The sequence below is a fragment of the Micropterus dolomieu genome, linkage group LG23 (genome assembly GCF_021292245.1).
Source record: "Micropterus dolomieu isolate WLL.071019.BEF.003 ecotype Adirondacks linkage group LG23, ASM2129224v1, whole genome shotgun sequence".
Lineage (NCBI taxonomy): Eukaryota > Metazoa > Chordata > Actinopteri > Centrarchiformes > Centrarchidae > Micropterus > Micropterus dolomieu.
Window position 1 is genome coordinate 22,908,224 of NC_060172.1, and position 19,352 is coordinate 22,927,575.

General features: G+C 38.5%; 1 protein-coding gene and 2 long non-coding RNA genes across 8 annotated transcripts; 1 reads left to right on the forward strand and 2 right to left on the reverse strand.

Annotated features, from left to right (window-relative positions):
- Window positions 1-317: 317 nt before the first annotated feature.
- Window positions 318-17,022, reverse strand: gabrr3a (gamma-aminobutyric acid type A receptor subunit rho3a). Of its 5 annotated transcripts, none has more exons than XM_046040588.1 (10): window positions 16,739-17,019; window positions 11,353-11,678; window positions 10,580-10,692; window positions 6,630-6,697; window positions 6,323-6,546; window positions 5,306-5,388; window positions 4,597-4,734; window positions 2,940-3,092; window positions 1,114-1,307; window positions 318-970 (listed from the first exon to the last, which is right to left on the reverse strand). In XM_046040588.1, exons 2-10 carry the CDS (start codon window positions 11,493-11,495, stop codon window positions 671-673), a joined length of 1,416 nt encoding a protein of 471 aa, XP_045896544.1. In that variant the 5' UTR covers window positions 11,496-11,678; window positions 16,739-17,019; the 3' UTR covers window positions 318-670. The 5 variants fall into 5 exon arrangements, with proteins under 5 accessions (XP_045896544.1, XP_045896547.1, XP_045896545.1 ...); XM_046040591.1 differs by having other exon boundaries at window positions 16,723-17,019; XM_046040589.1 differs by having other exon boundaries at window positions 16,618-17,019.
- Window positions 16,608-18,720, forward strand: LOC123963622. Its single transcript, XR_006823226.1, has 2 exons — window positions 16,608-16,920; window positions 17,941-18,720. It is a non-coding gene; the product is annotated as an uncharacterized LOC123963622 (long non-coding RNA).
- A 7-nt stretch (window positions 18,721-18,727) lies between these two features.
- Window positions 18,728-19,345, reverse strand: LOC123963623. Of its 2 annotated transcripts, none has more exons than XR_006823228.1 (4): window positions 19,293-19,319; window positions 18,981-19,042; window positions 18,853-18,915; window positions 18,728-18,782 (listed from the first exon to the last, which is right to left on the reverse strand). It is a non-coding gene; the product is annotated as an uncharacterized LOC123963623 (long non-coding RNA). The 2 variants fall into 2 exon arrangements; XR_006823227.1 differs by having other exon boundaries at window positions 18,735-18,782; window positions 18,853-18,901; window positions 19,293-19,345.
- Window positions 19,346-19,352: the final 7 nt, after the last annotated feature.

Genomic DNA, 19,352 nt, shown 5'->3' on the forward strand with positions numbered 1-19,352 from the left:
GCTGATAAGGATCATGTGATATAATCAAAAGCTCTGAAACGGCTACTAAATAGACCTTGTGGTGAGACTGTTTTCTCAAATCCTATTTAAAAGGTCAAGAATGAATTTTGCTCTGATTTAATCAGATTTCCTTAAATTCTGCATTCTCCTTTATGTGCTTTAATGTTTTTTTTGTGTGCTTTGTGTGACTTACTCTAATGTGCAACATAAACCCGCAGGGACTGCAGATAAAAATTAGCCTTGATTAACATTGATGTTAATTAATGTTTGCTGCCTGAGATAAAATAAAGCTTTGTCAGAAAAACTTGTCACACATATTTAAGAGCATACATTTATTTTTCAAGATGTTGTACATTATACAATTTAATGTTTTGTGTCTAATCAAGCAATAAAGTATAATCCTAAAATACATTAATTGATTAAAATCTTTTCTCTTATAAAACAAGCATGCCAAAAACACACATAAACATCTGCCAAAATAACAGCCATTCAAACAGCTGATCTTGGATTTTCTCCTAGTATCAACTGAACACTGAACAATACAAGACATCATGCAAGATATCTATGCTCATCAGCAGACATTGTGCAAACTTGAGCTTATCGCAGCCTGTTACACTGTATAATAGCAAAAATAGTTTAACATTTTTTACACTGCTACATAGTTTATGAACTATGCATACAAACTCCAGTAAATGATGTTGAAGAGCAGGTAAGCCATGGGAAATATGACTCTGGAGTAAGAGTCGATCATGTAGCTGTTGCTCATTATAAAGCTGAGGTGGTGTTTTAAAGGGTGCGTGCGGCGTAGCCTGGTGCCTTCTGTGGGTGCTGAGACAGTAGAGTTGCGAGACTGACTGTTCCTGTCTGTATTTGGGGTGCTGGAGACCTCTGGAAAAGAAGCCAGGTCAATGTCGTTGTCATGGAAACAGCCATCAAATGCCATGGCCTGGGCGGCGCTGAAGGAGGGGATCTGTGGTGACAGAGGGAGGAGAGAAGAGTTAGGCTGTGAGGTCAGCGAGCTCCAGATGGCATGAAATTATTTTCTGCGGGGTAAACATGTCACAAGAGATTTAAGAAGACATCTGAGGCCACAAAATATTGAATATGAATGACCTTTGCCTTCTTGAGCTTCTTCATCTCCTCCACTGTGGTGAAATAGTTGACAGCAGCGTACTCGATAACAGAAAGGAAGACAAACAGGAAGCTTGCCCACAAGTAGATGTCTACGGCTTTGACATAAGACACCTGTGGCATGGAGGCTGAGACACCAGTGATGATGGTGGACATGGTCAGAACCGTGGTGATGCCTGGATACAGAAAGCACCAGTAAAACACGAGTATTAAATATGTTGACTCACAAATATTATATTATATATTGTATTATTATTATACTATTATGGATTGATGAAAATAGGCATAGCATCCAGAAAATATGTCTATAAATTGCATAGCAAAAATTCTCCATATTATATCTAGTGTAATTGCAGTTTTACAGTATTTTCCATACCTTTTATCTTATGTGTGCAAGGACAATCTGGGGTGCATGAGGGTCTATTTATGTGTAGGAAAACACATTTAATATTATATGTCTCATGGGCACCTAAAAGCAGCAGACCAAAACTAGTTTTTTACTGAAAAATATATTTACATCCTCATCCTATCTGCTTAATCAGCATTGTGTGAACTTGTTTGCCAGGGGCTGGAATGTAACGGATGTTCATTTATATGCTGAAGTCTCACACTCCAGCTTTAACTAAAATAGTTTATGCTAATCATTACTGCCAAAAAGCTTAAAAGGAATAGTTGGACATTTTGGAGGACATGTTTATTTGCTTTCTTGCTTTGCGTTACTCATCTGAGAAACTCAATACCACTCTGATGTATAACTGCTAAATGTGTAGTTAAGGGAGAAGGAGTCTCTGGCTGCCTGGTAACCTCACTGTGACGACAATCCTACACGCGTCCAAGAAACAGGGTATGTTCAAAATCGCATACTAATACACTGCCTGCTACATCTTCAAACAGTATGTACTGCATGGGCTACTGCATACTGCATACTAAATGAATGATTAAGTATGCCATTACCAGCAGACTGGTAACACTGAAGTATACTCAAGCAAGATCACATGACTAACAGCCGGTCTCACCCAGCCAGCGGCCCCCTTACATTCCTGAAAATTTTGCAAGAAATTTCCAAAGAGGCAATGTTTGGATAAACTGACCACATATTGGAAGTGCATCTTTCCGCCACCTTTCAGAAATGCTTGCTAGTTTAATAGGCTTCTTTTAGGCTGAGTCACTGAACTCTTCTTCATAAAACATACTTTTATGTACATACTTGTTTTATCGTGTCTTTGTTTTTATGTGTTTTATTGTCTTTGCACTTGTTAAACCACTTTGTATGTTGTTTTTAAGAAGTGCTCTATAAATAAAGATTATTATTATAATTATTAGTATGCATTGCACTACATACTTAATTTCACATCATACTTAGTATAAATAGTATGTTAGTATGCGATTCTGAATATCTCCATAGTCCGCAGTCAGCCTACCGTAAAACCACAAATGTAAAGTTTACAATACTACAAAAAAAAAAACATTAGGCTAATTACTGGGCTTGATGGTAGGCAAATTTTGTTACCTTTTGACAGACCCAGGATAGGTGTTTCTAGTCTTGCTTGGCTAAGCTAACCGGCTGCTTGCTACTTCTTTGTAACATGAGAGACTCTCATCAAGAAAGCAAATAAGTGATAAAATCAAACTATTCCTTTAAATAAGAAAGAAAAAACTTGATATTGTGATATCTTTGTACCAATTTGGATGAATATACACATTCATAGAATTGTTTATAATTGATTAATTGAATTGATGATTGTTTTTTGTAGGATACTGTATGTACAACATGTGCTAATGGCCATATTGAGATGTGGTCTCAGTACCCAGAGAGACACGGGCAGGTACAGCCCTCCTGTCAATCCAGAAAGACACCCAGGAGAGCATCACCATCAGCATTGTGGGAAAGTATGTCTGAAGCATGAAGAAGAAGATATGCCTCCTGAGAATGAAGTTTATGTAGAGTCGATTGTACCAACCTGAAACAGATAAATGGACAGGTAGGGTCGGGAGTGGGGCATAATAACAGTGAGTAGCAACAGAAAACAATCTGGGAAATTAGCAAAAAAAGGAACTCACACCGGATTGTGTAAGTGAACGTACAAGATGAACACTAGAACGCTGATGAGAAAGTAATTATTTTCTGGGTCAGATCTGTGTAGCGCTGAAGTTATATAACAACCTTGTAGAGCAGATAGGTCCCCACAAGATAATTTCACACTGAAAAGAAAATTGTCATGGAGTTTTGTATTTCCTCTTTTATTTTTTCTACCCTTCCTCTTGTGTCTGTGTTCACTTCTCTTCGTGTTCTTTTGGTTCTCCCGCTTGTGCGATTCGTTTTACCTGTGTATCGTTAATCAACACCCTCTTGTATAAGACTGTGTCTTCCCTTTTTTTATTGTTGCTTTGTCTTTGATTGTCCTGGTTGCCCTGCCTGTCTTCTGTGTTTTCTATCCATGTTTGTGATTTTTGTTGTTGATTATAGAATTTTGGATTATTACCTGTGCCTTTTGGATTTGTTTGCTTTATGTTTGGACTGCTGCCCTGGTTTGGACTCTTGCCTTGCTCCTCCCTGTGTAAGCCTATTCACCTTTTGAGTTATTCTTTATAAACATTATAAACTGCATCTGTTCCGCTTGTGTGTTCTGCGTTTTGGGTTCAAATCCCTGGTCATTCCTGTGTCTTTGCTTGGCAAAACATGACAAATCTCCCAGGTTCCCTTTCTATCTTTCTGTCTCACACGAGGCAGGCAAGGTTTCAAAAAATGGGCTTAGCAGTGAGTCATACAACTCTATAATACTTAAATAATAAATCATACCACAGAAGTGGAATTACATTGCCTTTTAAAACTATGAATAAAAAGGCACAGGGTGATTTCTTACACGAGCTTGGGAATGAATAGTCTCAAACTCTTTCAACTGTATTTAATAATGGTGTTTAATTGAACAATTTCTCAGAGATTCTGTTTCAATAATTTCAGTCACAAAGACTGAAATATAATGGATAGATTGAAATATAGGAATAGTTTGGCATTTTGGGAACTGCGCTTATTTGCTTTCTTGCTGAGAATTAGATGATAAGATAGATACCACTCTCATATCTGTCCTTTTTAGCAAATAAGCATATTTTCCACTATTCAAAGGGACCTACAGTGTTACTGATACTTTAAAGATTCAGTCAGATGTGATTCATTGGGGTGATGGAGATTTGAAAAGAGATGTCTAGTTTTATTTATGCATTTATTTTTGCATACATGAACCTGAAACTACCATAAACTAGTCATCATCACAATGTTTGCAGTAGCTACCAGCAGGTGTGACGATGAGGAAAACATGATACTGTATATAGGTATAAGCATCTGAAATCTTCCCTTTTTAGAGAAACAGTAAGGGCACACACTGTATTTTAATCAAATCAGTAGCTCTCTCATTGTTCCCAAACAAGGTAAAGCTCAGAGGGCCTCAAGGCTCCGACCTCACATACCAGTACTGCTGTAGAAGGCAAGCCCGAAGGAAGGCTGGAAGTCTTCAACAAAAAACTGAGAAAGCACAATCTCGTCAGTCCTTAATGAATCGTTCCCGTTCTTCCAGTAGAGCATTAGGTCATTCTCATTGTAGGCATCTTCGTGAGAGGAGAGAAGTGGGGAAGAAGGAAGGGGGATGACACTTTCACATGCTGCCTCGCTTATAAGTGTCATGGATGTTTTTCCCAGAGGAGAGAGCGCATGGAAATGGGACAACATACTCTCCTCTGAGATAAGGATCCATGCTTTACCCATGTAATAATTTAAGACAGACAGAAAGAGAGGTAAAAAGAGAGAAGACCAGAAAGACAAAAAATCCCCCAAACTAGATATCCAACCAACATCAGTTATGATCAATGATTACGATTTCTTTACTCTTTGCTGAAATAAGATAGTGATGGTTACTATGCATATATGGAGTATGATACTGCACTGTGAGCTACACTGATTTAATCAAAAGATATAATCTAATAGTGTTTTTGACCATCAACATGGATACTGTTTATTATTTCATTGAGCTAAGCAAAGTTGTGTAACATGTTTTCCAGCAAAACATGTGAAGTAAGACATTTAATGCAACAAAATAAACATAATTCTTCTGAAACCTGTTTTGGATATCCTATCAGGTATTTGAAAAAGGCAATGCCCCAACTGTAGGTTTATACTCACAGCTCTCTAGCTCCAGAGAACAATTCTGTGTGTCCAGAGGGAAACTACTGAAGTCCATTGAGCAAAGTGCAGTCACTGTGATCCTAAAACACAGCTTACAGTTAAAGAAACATCCACAAAAATCAAGCAATCATTCAGCATCAGCAACTGTGTTTACAGAAAATGTTGCATTTGAATTAAGCTGCGTAGGTTAACCTCAGTAACTCAATAACTGTTTCTGTGCCTGAGACAGAAACAGGCCCTGTAGGTGCAGCAAGCTGTTGGGGATGATGCCATATTCTTGACATCTGTGGCTGAAATGGATATGATGAATGTAATCTGAAAGCCTAATGGCCCAACTCTCATGGTCCTTTCATGCTCTGCTCACCAAACCTTGCAGTGACAATCCAGTGCATTGTTCTATATTATATATATATTGGTTGGCATAAATTTCACAACATTTCAGTAATGTTTAAAACCATGACTCGTAAGGTTACATGTAAGGTTAAAGTGAGACTATGTAACCTTTGAAAGTAAAAATGACACACCCTTCCTTTTACAAATTTAGAGTTGAATTCACGAGTAGCAAAACACACCCTTGATCATTTAAACATAGCAAGGGGATTTACTGTTACGATAATACTTGATCTGGTATGACCATTAGTTTCTTCAACCAAGTCCAGTTGCCCTTGACTTTAACCTTCTTTGGATGACCATTAGTTTGTGGAAGCTAATGTTAGCCAATGTTAGCAACTTTAGCTAGATACTGTACAACTAAATTTACTGACTTCACTGCTCTTCTCTACTTTTGCTTCTGGCACACAACATTTTAACACATCATATTTAAGCAAAATGATGTCTTTAAAGCAACTCTCTAAAGAAAATATTGGGAAATACAAGGCAAATTCAATGTGCCTTTATCCTGTAATTACCACCTGCGTTCACAATGGCCGCTTGCTAAAACTTAGTCTCGCTTAAATCATTACTACTTTGATGGTAATCTCTTTATGACTAATGTAAAAGAAACATTTTTTTAACCTGACACTGTAGAGGATATTGCCATCAGGATAAACCCTCAGCATGATGTTTTCCATGGTTGTGTCATGAATGAAAGAGCGCTTAGAGTGGACAAAGAACACGTCAGGAACCCAAATCTTTTTCACAAGACGTGCATCGAAGGTACGACTCTTGTTGCTGCTGGAGGGGAAGGCCAAGCGATCGTCCTGCCAGTAATGCCTTAGGTACAAAGTCATGGTAAAGTCCTGAAAAAAAGGGGGGAAAAACACTGGTACTCAAGCCCAACAGAGAATAAGAAACAAACTACAGAAATCCTAGAGGCTCGTACCATGTTTACTTCAGATATGCTGTCAATGCTCTCCACCTGGACGTCAATGCCGACAGGAATAGCTGAACCTGCAAGGGGTCAAATGTTGTAATGGATCAGTTTTAAGCAACAGTTGGATCACATCCCCCTCGATTCATCTGTCTGCACGTCTGCCAAAGATTATAAATGTGTAAACACCAGTGCTGAGCTATAAGACGTAATAGCCACATCTTATGGACAACACAGTCAAAAGGGTGGATGATACCGAGACTCAGCTTAGAATACACTTGTTTTAATAAATACAGCATACCTACAAAATCAATTAATCGGTTACAAACAACTGACAGATAATGGTTCATACACAACACCTTGGGTGGAGCTGTAATACTCATCCTCATCTCTGCTGGTCGGCTGCTCACTCATGAAGCACAGATAAGATGCTATAAAATACTTGTAATCCGCTTTTCATTTTCTGGATGAGCTATAAGTAACCAAACAGTAATTTGAAATACTTGGCTGGTTCTAGAGAAACAACAAACATTGGATGTTTTCAGAGGATGACTAATTGTTCTACTGTCAACAACTGATGCAAGAAAAGCATCTAATGAGATTTCATTTACATCATTTTACCTACATTTGTATTATTGTTAACTTTAGGATACAGCTTTAATGATGGCATAACACAACAACAAATTATTTCATATTTAGACTATCACACAGGGAATAGATCCAAAACTGATTTGATTGTATTTTTGAAATCTGGGCTGTGGGAATTACTCTGGCTCACTACCACAACCTACAATACATGGATATAAAACTAGTGTTACATAGTCACAAAGATATTTCAATAAGAGTCTTAAACCTATCCTAAACAGACAATCCTGTCAGTGTGCATTGTAGTTCACATGACCTGGAGTAAACCCACACAGACACAGCTAGAAAATATACAAAATATTTCAGAGGCAGAAAAAAAACAGGGCTTTTCTTGCTATACGTGGCTGTGTTGCATGTTTTAGATACAGAAATTAACAAAGACATTTGAATACACAATGTACATACAGAGTACACCACTCTACTGAAACTGCATGTCTCTTTTTCCTAGAAGTCATCAGTCCTAAAAAAGTCCTTATAAAAGTCCTTATAAAAAAGAGGGGTAGTGGGAGTTTTCTTGACCTACGTAAGGCCTTTGACACAGTTAACTATTCAATACTTCTAACTAATATGTCCAATTGTAATCTCTTTAGCAACATGTTAAATTGGATGAACTCATATCTACCAGACCCAGTGTATCACCCAGTGTGTTCGGGTATATAACGTACTGTCACTTATAAGAGCCTGTAGTAGAGAGTACTACAAGGCTCCATAATAGGAATAGGACCATTGTTATTTAGTTTGAACAAGCCTGGGAACCACATGTATCTGCAAATTCATGTTATATTGCAGATGCATCTGGTCCCCTCCCATTCAGACAGATTTGTAGTCAGTCTGGCCTGGGCCGGGCCAATCACAACCGTTTACCTGATATGGGGCAGGTTTGATATGATGCAGAGGAGTGCAGTTAAATTTTCGTAAACAACCAAGATCAGCCTTGGCCCTCTGCATTTAGGTCACCTTGTATTGATGTTACCCTACTTGCACCAACCGTGACACTATCCAGTTGAATCTAGAGGCATTTTGGTCTGTGCCAGTTGGAAATTGAAAATGTACTGAGAGGATGTCAGGCTAAGGTTGAATATCAATGATCTCCTGTCTGTGTTGTGATGCAGTAGAAATCATGATCTACACAGATGACACAGTAACATACACTCATGGGAGAGATGCCAAACAAGTGGCCTCAAAGCTGTTAAGCAAATTGGCTTAAATGTTCATGTTTTACATTGAATAATACAGTAACAATGTATGTAGCAGACTTTTCTAAATATTTATGTAAACAATCAAATATTAAGGAATGCTTGAGGAAATTGTTGGCAGGGGGGGGCGAGGCTAGGTGGGAATGATTAGTCATACAGATTGCATAGTGTTGGATGTAATGATTGAAATGTTTGTTTGTATCTGTGATTTAATTAAGTATTTGTTGAATTTTGAACTTGTATTTGGATTATTTCCATTAGCTGTTTTAGTGTCAGTGTCTACCTGCCCAGGGAGTGCAGATGAAAATGAGCTAAATCTGGTACAAAACATCTCTTTGAATTTTTTGCACAATGTCCCTAACAAGTAAATGTGATAAACTAAACTAAAACTAACATTTAAATGTTACAATACTGTGTTGAATACCACCATATTGTATAGTTACATAAATATCCAATGTATTGTGAGTGGAAGTGTCCTTATGTCATTATCCAGTGGCAGCAAACTGTCAACATATGATGTGTACTGTAAACATCTCGTTCTCTCTGCGCCATTATCTAATGAATGTAAGCACTCAACTATCAGTCTACGATTACAATAGAGTAGTGAAGTGGTGGGGATTATTTTGGGCGCATAGGGTCCTGTTAATGTTTTACAGTGTTACATCACTGAGGCCCTTTCAACTCTTTGATGGCAATCAAACTCTCTACCATCAAAAAACAACTGCAGTGAAAAATCTGATTTATATATTATATTTTTATTTTGGCCTCTTGAAAAAGATCTAAATCTCAATGAGATCATTAAATAAAGGTTATATAAATATAAATAAAAATAAATAAAAGTCAGAGGTACAAGACTGTAAATGCAATCTTGAGGAAAGAGATCCAACTAAAGGGAGGCAATCCAACCAATTTGAGTGCTTGAGCTGGAACTATGGCTCAGTAACAGCTGATAGCTGATGGAGTCAAATCAAAGAGAGTCAGTTAATTGACTCAGTCGTCAGAATGTTTGGAAGTAAATGTCAAAAATCATTGGAGTCAACTCCAACACTCCATTAACTTTTTAACAAAACGTTTGACAACTAAATTAAAAGCTATTCACAAAACAAATTACAGACTGGAGCAGATTTATTTATTTATGTATGTGCATATTTTAAACTTTAATGAGAGGCGCTTATAGAGTTCATAAAGGTGCAAAAAGAAAGAAACACGTGAAATAAAGGCCTTTACAAAACACCAATCAATCCAACCATCAACACTTTGCTGATGTTGTAAGACCTATTAGTTTACAAAGACAACATAATACATGAGTGGTGACGCAGTGATGCAGGAAGTCTGTAGGATTAAACAGCCACAGTGTATGCTTATAGATGTTTTATGTAATGCTTTCTGTAGAAGAATGCATATTTGCTGTGTCACATGGTAAAACTGCTCTTATAGTAATTAAATGGCACGTAAGAATCATGACTCCCTGGAGGTTTGTACTCAGAGAGGACTACTGGAGCGTCTGCTGCAGACACAAGTTACAATGTGTCAAGTTTATTATAAACTCTGAGGTAGAAATATAACAACTGAGAAAATATCCATTGGATTGAGACAACCCCTCAACCATTTACTGAGCCCACAACCCTTTCTCCAAATTTAATTCAAGTTGAAAAATGGAAAAGATTGTGTAAATGGTGAATATGGTGAATTTTTTTTAATGTAAATAGTTGATAATTAATGCATTATTTTTCTACACCATTTGTCGATTAATATCAAAAACAAATAAGGAAAACAAAAACAAAATCAAACCAGACCTCTATTTGGAGGCACAGGAAAAATACAGCTTTTTGAATATCCCCTAACTTCAGGCTTTTTGTTTTTCCTTTTTTTTCCCCCCCACAGAATTAAATACGCTGTTCAGATTATTTTATCTGTACTACTGGCTGCAGTTATTGTCTCACACCGCAGACAATCTAGGTCAGTAAGGGCTTTTTGGTAGGCGTAATACCAAAGACAGCACAGTAACCTACATTAACCTTACTGAGTTGACAGGAAAGCACAGGATTATTAAAAATGGTAAGAAAAATAAAAAATAAATAAGAAGTCAACTTAAATAGATAGATTAGGTGTGCGTCTTACCCCCAAAGCCTGGCCGCATTGCAAAGTCATGGTCTTCAATCCGAAGCAGCTGCTCAGACTTAATTAGCATAGACTTGGTGCTGTCCAGCTTTTTCATCTTAAGATCCACCCGTCTGAGAACAAAACAGAACAAATAACAGCTTGCAGAGAAACTCTCTCTGTCTTTATCTGTCTCTTTCTAACACAGACACACACTTGAAAGAGAACTGACAGCTGGTCGAGGGAGTTAGTGATGGTTAATTGGACTTCAGCACTCTGATTACAACCAAAGGCCATGGTCTTGGAAGGAAATTAAAAATCATTTTACTTTCAGGGTACTGACACTAAAACAGTTGTAATTGGGTCAGAGATATTATGGGGGCTCTCATATCAGTATCACTAGTTGACCTTACAACTTTAATGTTTGCTATAAGACGTCCGTCTGTCTTCACCTAGAAATCCTCATGTAGTGATTAACATGAAGCAAAAATGAACTTCCATAATCATGTAAATAATCTTTTTTTTTTTTTAGAAATGACTAAGTGACTTTACAGTAACGATATGTAATTGAAAAGTCAGCACATTGTCTTATTATGAAAGAGAAAGTCAGTCTTCACCCTCATGATCCTATCACCAGCTCTCACCATTCCCATTGTATTTGTGAAGACAGAAAAGACTCCCGTGAAGCCACAAAATATAGATGCTAGGCATCAAAAGGTACATTTCAACAGCAGAAGCAGCTCCACAATCACAACAAAGCCAGGTGTTATACAAGAAGTCCCACTTTGGCTCACCCTCCATGCTTTTGTTTGGTGTTCTCTCCGATGTATAGCTCCTTGTGTCTCCTCTTGTTCGGGAACTGGCTGCCGGTGAGCTGAGTGACAGGCCACAACCAGGCCAAGCACATCAGTCTGAAGGCCAGGAGGGCCACTTTCATGGTTAAGCTGGGGCTGGAAAGACGAGAGGAACTCAAACGTCCCTCCCACTGTGTCAGTGTCTCGCCCAGGGAATGCCACAGCTGTCCCTGTCCTCTACTGGCATGTCCATGTCCCAGCAGCACTCATTCTGCCCCGCCACGCACACACCCAGCTGATTCTGCATTATCCTGCTCTTTCATGTCCTGCAACATGGTGAACATCAGTCGAGATATCCAGTGCTTAGCTCAAATGAACAGGCATCCTCCTGGTTGAGTTTGCTTGTCACTGTGCCATCCCTCTGCTTACGTCTCCTGACACAACATGTTGCTCCGACTCCCCACTGTCCCTACCCTTTGATTTAAAACCAAATATCAATTTATTCCTATAATGACAAAGGAATACCATTAATTCCTCTCTAATCTTCTTATCTGTGGTTGGTGAAATCTTTCAGTAACCTACAAACAGGAGGCAGCAGAGGGCGGGGAGGGGGATAATACAACCCGCAGTTTCATCATCATTCTGACCAGATAAAAATAAAAATCCTGTAGCCTACTTTCATGCATAGCAGGATTTTCCCTTGAGTTGCGCACTGTGGTGGAGGGAGGACGCAAATGATCCCATTGAGATAAGACAGATGCAAGCATATGTCTGGGCCACATATGCAAAGGTTGCACTTATGGCTCCTCGGCAGATATCTTTCACATTAGAGGATATAATTTCTAAACAAAGGCTTTAAACTGCTTTGCAAATATTAGGAAAAATATATAAAAATATAGTCAGTGTTAGTATAAAAACTATAATGCACAACATGGGATCAGCTCATAGAGGGTTTCAGATACAGGTAGAGTAAAAAGAGCTGGACATGTGCGTTGACATTTTTGTGAAATATTAACAAAACTGCACCCTCCTTTGGGATCCAGCATTGTGGTTTTGATCTTTTTTTTTTAAAGACTATAGGATTCCCCACATTATGGAAAAAACAAAAGCAATGCTTTATAATAAAATGTAATCCTGTTCAACCATAAAATACACTGTATTCTAAAAAGAAATATCATACAGTTAAATAACTTCCAATCTGAAACAAAAAGGTGAACATTATGACATTTTAAAAGAAACATTTTTTGCAGCTTTATTTTAATGGATAATAGTTTTTTTGTTATTTTGTTCATCCCTTCAATGTGATGTCCCTGCCAAAATGTAGTTGTAGAGGTTTAGGATTATGCTCTGTTTTAGCCCCTCACTGTTCATGTCACTTCATTACCTCCTGCTCACATCCACTAAAATATGGCTGGCTATTCTCCACTGACACTGGGTAGCTCCACAAGCAGCAGGGACACGCTGACAGTGCTGTAGCAGCTTCTCTCTCGTCATTATTACAGTTTTTTCAATAGCTAAAACTGAAGCCACTTTATCAGAACTCTTCACACTCTGCATTACCAGCATGCATCTTGGCCAAACAGTTAATCTCACCTCCAAAAGTCAGTCAAACCATATAACGTTATATTATTTTGGCCATGCCTTGATTCTGAGTTTTGGGTTTTGTATCTACTTTTTAGTTCTGTCATCTGTTGAGTTTAGTTAACTGTGTGTTAACTTATTGATCAGTTTGGTATCTGTTATTTAGTCTGACTTTTATTTATCTGGTATATCTTATTCTGTAATTGTCTGGTGCTCTGTCTAATCCTAGTTTCAGTCCTGCCTTGCCCCATTATGTTGTTTTCAACTCCCTGCCTCTGTGTTCTAGTTCTGTGTTCTCGTTTAGGTTTTGTCTGTTATGATTCCTGTGTTATAGTTGGTCGGTGTTTGTCTGTTTACATGGGTTTCTGTTATTGTCTGGGGTTAGATTCTTGTCTGATATTTTGTAACATGTGTTCTGTCTGTTCCCCCAGTAATCTGCCTGCCTGCCTGCCTCTCTGTTTTCCCTGCTGTCTGCCTGCCTATCTCGTTAGCCTTGATCCCGGTCACCTGTGTTGCTCCCGCCCTGCTCGTTAGTCCCTGGCGTATATATGTTTGGTTTTTCTGCTCAGTCCCTGTCCGGTTATTGTTGTATGATGTGTGTACTACCAGCTGCTGCATGTTTGATGTTTCCTGTACCTGTGAGTTTTGTTCATGCCTGGTGTATTTTGGATTAATAAACCCTGGAACTAAATCACTGCGTGCAGTGTCATGCGTTTGGGCTCTCCCCTGCTTTTTGCACCCAGCGATCCTTCACAAGCCTCAAAATAAACTTGTTCAACCAAAACATTGGCAGAAAGCATCTATTGTCACTCATAACACACTGACCTACAAAACACTAACAACAGGAAGCATTACGTAAACTTGATGAACTTTTATCTTTAAAATGTGACTGATTTTTTCATGTACCAAAGTGACTGAGAACAACTGTATACTGTTGTTCTCAGTCACTTTGGTACATTTCTTTGATCAGAATTGAAATTCTACTTGTTCAACCTCCATATAATCTAGTTACTTGTGCACATGATGGCAAATAGCCTGTATTTTTGCAGTAATATAGAACAGCAGAATAGCAGAACATTTACAAACATTTTATGTTACTACAAACTGCAAGCATATAAAGCAGGAAATGTGCTTACATTTTAGCATTGGTTCAGGGGGTTAGTACATCAATTACAGGTTGTGGTCACTGTGGCTCAGGAACCAGTTTTACTGTGCAAACAACTGAGAAAAACTGTACTGCACTGAAATTTCAGGACCTTTTTTATTCACATTTACTGAAGTGATATAGAAAAAAAGGATACTGAAGCAAATTTCTGCATTTCTGATTCATTCTTTTTACATATACCATAGTACAGTCAATAAAGTGAAAATATGTTATTCTTACAGCTTTTCTCAGTCGCTTTGTTACATTTCTAGAATCATCCTTACAGTAACATTTGCAGAACTATTTGTATTGGTAAACTATGTCTAACGTTTGGATGACAATGATTAAAAATGCACAAGGCTGCACTTTTTCTGTACGGCATAGATCGATTTCAACAGTACAGAGTTATACTGTAATTTGTTGACAGAGCACGTCATTGTGATGCAGAAAAAGCGAGACTATTTTATATATCAGTATTATACCTTGTGATCAACATGACATAAGCAATTGATAATGTAGGAAACAGCTATTTTTTCATCACTGTCTGACATGAAATCAGACACTTTTCTTGGTTTAGGTACGTTAGGATTACCAAAATTATTTATATTTGCTAGATGCCAGAATAATGAGAGAAGGATTTTTTAAAACTATTTTTCATTACTTTCTTCAAAGTCAGAAGTTTGAATACACTATGATTACTATGCCAATTTTGGAAAGCCCGGATGATGATGTCATGTCTTTGGAAGCTTCTGATAGGTTTATTGACAACATTTGAGTTTATTAGAGACACACCTGTGGATGTTTTTTAAGGCACACCTGAAACACACTGCTTCTTTGTGTAACATCATGGGAAAGTCAAAAGAAATCAGCCAAGATATCAGGAAGAGAATTGTGGACTTGCTCAAGTCTAGTTCATCCTTGGGTGCAATATCCAAATGCCTGAAGGTGCCATGTTCATCTGTTCAAACAAATATAAGCAAGTATAAACACCATGGGAATGTCCAGCCATTATACCGCTCAGGAAGGAGACGGGTTCTGTGTCCCAGAGATGAATGTGCTTTGGTCCGAAATGTGCATATCAACCCAAGAACAAAAGCAAAAGACTTTGTGAAGATGCTGGCTGAAGCTGGTAAGAGTGTGTCATTATCCACAGTGAAATAAATACTGTACCGACATGGGCTAAAAGGCCACTCTGCCAGGAAGAAGCAATTACTCCAAAAGAAACATAAAAATAGCCAGATTACAGTCTGCAAATGCACAGAGGGACAAAGACCTTAATTTCTGGAGACATGTCCTGTGGTCTGACGAAACTAAAATCAAACTTTTTGGCCATAATGACCCTCGTTACGTTTGGAGGAAAAAGGGGGAAGCTTGCAAGCCTGAGAACACCATCCCGACTGTGAAATACGGGGGTGGCAGCATCATGTTGTGGGGTTGTTTTGCTGCTGGAGGGACTGTTGCACTTCATCATCATGAGGAAAGAACATTATGTGGAAATACTGAAGCAACATCAAGACATCAGCCAGGAAGTGAAAGCTTGGGCGCAAATAGGTCTTCCAAATGGACAATGACCCGAAGCATACTGCCAAACTGGTTACAAAGTGGCTTAAGGATAACAGAGTCAATGTCTTGCAGTGGCTATCACAAAGCCCTGATCTCAATCCTACTGAAAATTTATGGGCAGAGCTGAAAAGGCATGTGCGAGCACGGCGGCCTACAAACGTGGCTCAGTTACACCAGTTCTGTCAGGAGAAATGGGCCAAAATTCCTGCCAACTATTGTGAGAAGCTTGTGGAAGGATATCCAAAACGTTTGACCCAAGTCATACAGTTTAAAGGCAATGGTACCAAATACTCATGAAATATATGTAAACTTCTGACTAACTAACTTAAATGTTGTCAATAAACCTATCAGAAGCTTCCAAAGACATGACATCATCATCCGGGCTTTCCAAAATTGGCATAGTAATCATAGTGTATTCAAACTTCTAACTTTGAAGAAAGTAATGAAAAATAGTCAAAAAAAAATCCTTCTCATTATTTTGGCATTTAGCAAATATAAATTATTTTGGTAATCCTAACGGACATAAACCAGGAAAAGTGTCTGATTTCATGTCAGTGAGGGGAAAAAAGCATATGTGTCTTTTTATATAGTGTATGTAAACTTCTGGTTTTAACTGTACATGTAAAAAATAGTGTAGTTGAAGAATAAGGTGCAGTCAAACATAAGTAGCAGCAGATTGCGAGAGGTGTTACACAATTCCACATTGATTATGTACAGGAAGTATTTCACATTTGTGAGTGTTTCACAAAATGTAAGTTCTTTGGAAGAAGTTAGCGCGGTATTCTCAGTATGGATATCATGGCTGCGAAGAGACCGAAGAAGACTTTGGAGGAAGCAAGGAATAGAAAAAGAGAGTGACCTAGCAAGAGACTGGACTAGAGTAAATGTCGCACTAGTGTCAGCTTAAAGAGCTTAAAGGATGCAAGACAGATGCCAAGCTGGCCTTCTTGCTGTTGGACTTGTTAGTATTAACATACTTAGCTTGTTTTGTTGTATTTGCTTGATGTTTGGCTATGTTGGCGAAGTTGTCAAAATCAGCCAGAGGTTTATCTGCTAGCTATACATTTCGTTAGCAAACTTACTAGATAACACACTCACTCAGACATCGGTAACTTTACTGCAACTTCAAGTGCTCTTGAGTCGGAATGCATCCCAGCTTTGTTGGCTAGGTTGCCACATGGGGCCCGTTCTTCGTACGTCGCTAACTCACTTAGCTGGATTTGATTGTTGGATTGTTTGGTTCTTCGACGCTCATCCTGGACTTGCTGTCATAGCAACAGGTGCGTAAACTTGAACCTGCTCGCGAGCAGGCTTATTTCATGTTAACAGGATTAGATCCCGGCTTTATAAGCGGAGGTGATACGGGAAGTCTTTCGCAGCCATGTCTTCGTTTTTACGAGAAGAACCTGTTGCTGAAGGTGGCAGAATAATTCGAAGAGCTTTTCGAATTAATCGCGTATTGCGAGATAGACAGGATCCTTTAGCGCAGCGCGATAATTACTTACTTATATATACTTATACTTATTGAGAGAGATCGTTTTTCTCGTGAGGGTGTCATATACATCATTAATTTGTTGGAACCACACGTTAAAAGTTCGACTCGTCGGAGTCGGGCTTTAACAACGGCACAAACTATGTGCATTGCCCTGAGAGTCTTTGCGAGTACGTTCCTTTACACTATTGGAGATGCGGAAAACTTGGGGGGAAAGTGCTGTCTGTCGTGCCATTCGCAAAGTGTATCTGGCACTCAAGCAGTTTTTGGGGGGTTTTGTGGTATTTCCAAGCCACTTCAGACCACAGGTTGTGAAGCAGAATTTTTTTGCCATTGCAGGTACATTACAATTGTTTATGAAGATCATGCAACCATGATCATGCCAAAAAGTAGGACTTAGTGTTTGTTCGTCAGGCTTCCCTAACGTGATTGGTGCCGTTGACGGCACGCACGTCCCCATCAAGGCCCCACCAGGCCCCAATGAAGGGGATTTTGTGAACCAAAAGGGATTTCACAGTGTAAATGTGCAGGTAAATTACTATTATGATTCTCAATATTCCAGATTAGTAATATATCAAATAAAAAAAAAATGTAATCAAAGGATGCAGTTGACTGATTAAAAATATCTTAGATGGTGTGTGACTCAATGTCATACATCACAAATGTGGAAGCAAAATGGCCTGGCATGACTCCAGGATTTTCAGAGAATCACATTTATGCACATTATTTGAATGTGGTAAGAAATTTTTATATCAAGCTCACTGTATGACACGTTTATTCTGAGCCTAACAAAACTGCATTTTTCCAGGTGCTTACGATGGGATCCTGCTTGGTGACCGGGGCTATGCCTGCAGGCAGTATTTTCTGACGCCATTTCCTGATCCAAACCCGTTACAATGCAGCTCTAGGCAGGACAAGGGCACACACTGAAATTACCTTTGGGCAACTAAAGGAAAGATTTCAGTGTCTGAAGGGTTGCATCTGACAGGGCCTGTGACATTATTGTTGCATGTGCCAGTCTCCACAACATTGCCACCATCAGAAAGAAGAGGACACCTGTGGTGGAGGTACAGCCTGATGATGACCTCCAGCCAGTGCACTTGGACCAACCTAGTGGCAGAGCTGCACGGGACAGAATTGTGGACCACCATTTTTGATTTGTTTTTTTTACAAACAAAAACATTCATTAAATGAATAGAAGACAAGACAACATGCTTAGTTCCTTGATTTTTATTTCAATTATTCTTTGTCAAGAAAAGCCAGTGATTGTCATCTTTTGCCTGCAATAAGATATATTGTTATCCAAGGTCAGCAATAGTACTGTGTGAAATAGTGTATTAGCATTTACTCTGAAGTTCCTTTTGAAGCAACTCAATTTCTAGTGCCAGTTTTTTCTTCTTTAAAAAGGTGTCAAGTTCCATTTCTCCCCTTAATTTTAGTTTTTTCAGGTGAAAATACTCAATTTTCTGTTGTAGATTATGTTTATATAGGGTACAGATATCACCCTGTGCCATTTTTGGATAAAAAGAATTACAAAAAAAACCCCCACAAGCCTCATGCAACAGAAATAAAAAGGAAATATACTACACTGCCCACCTCTGTATCACTTTGTGCTGTAGGCCTGTCTGTAGGCCTGTCTGGCCTTTCCTCCTGCAACTCATATTGCAGTCAGAAATTATATGTACACAACTATAAATTAAGCTGTTATTTATGCACTTACAAATACTTCCTCCAAAAGGACAGTCATCTGAGAGGGTTTCTTCACTGTCCTGTGCAAAAGAAACTAATGGGTATTACAAAATGTTGCACTCTTTCCATTTGATGTAAAGTTAGAAAAAGTCCACTTACTGCACATGCTTCAGCCACCACTTGCTTGGGAACAGGTAAAAGTGTTGGTGTATTATGTAAAACTGCACAAAAGAGGAGAACACAATGTCATTACAATGAACTACACTAGGAAAAAATGTGATCAATAACATATTGCAATATATTTTTACATTAAGTTATGCAGTTTTCACCTTCAAAAGTCAAAGCAATTCATCACTATGCAATATTTATCAGTTGAAATGACTGTACCAGCCATTTGGATTATAGGCATACTTAATTTAATGCAGCAACAAATTATTTACAGTGTAGCAAGATAATTTAAAACTCATTTACCAGTAATGAAGGTGTTGCAACTGGTCCCTGGCTTTTGGTCTAAGGAAGAGCTGCCCCCAG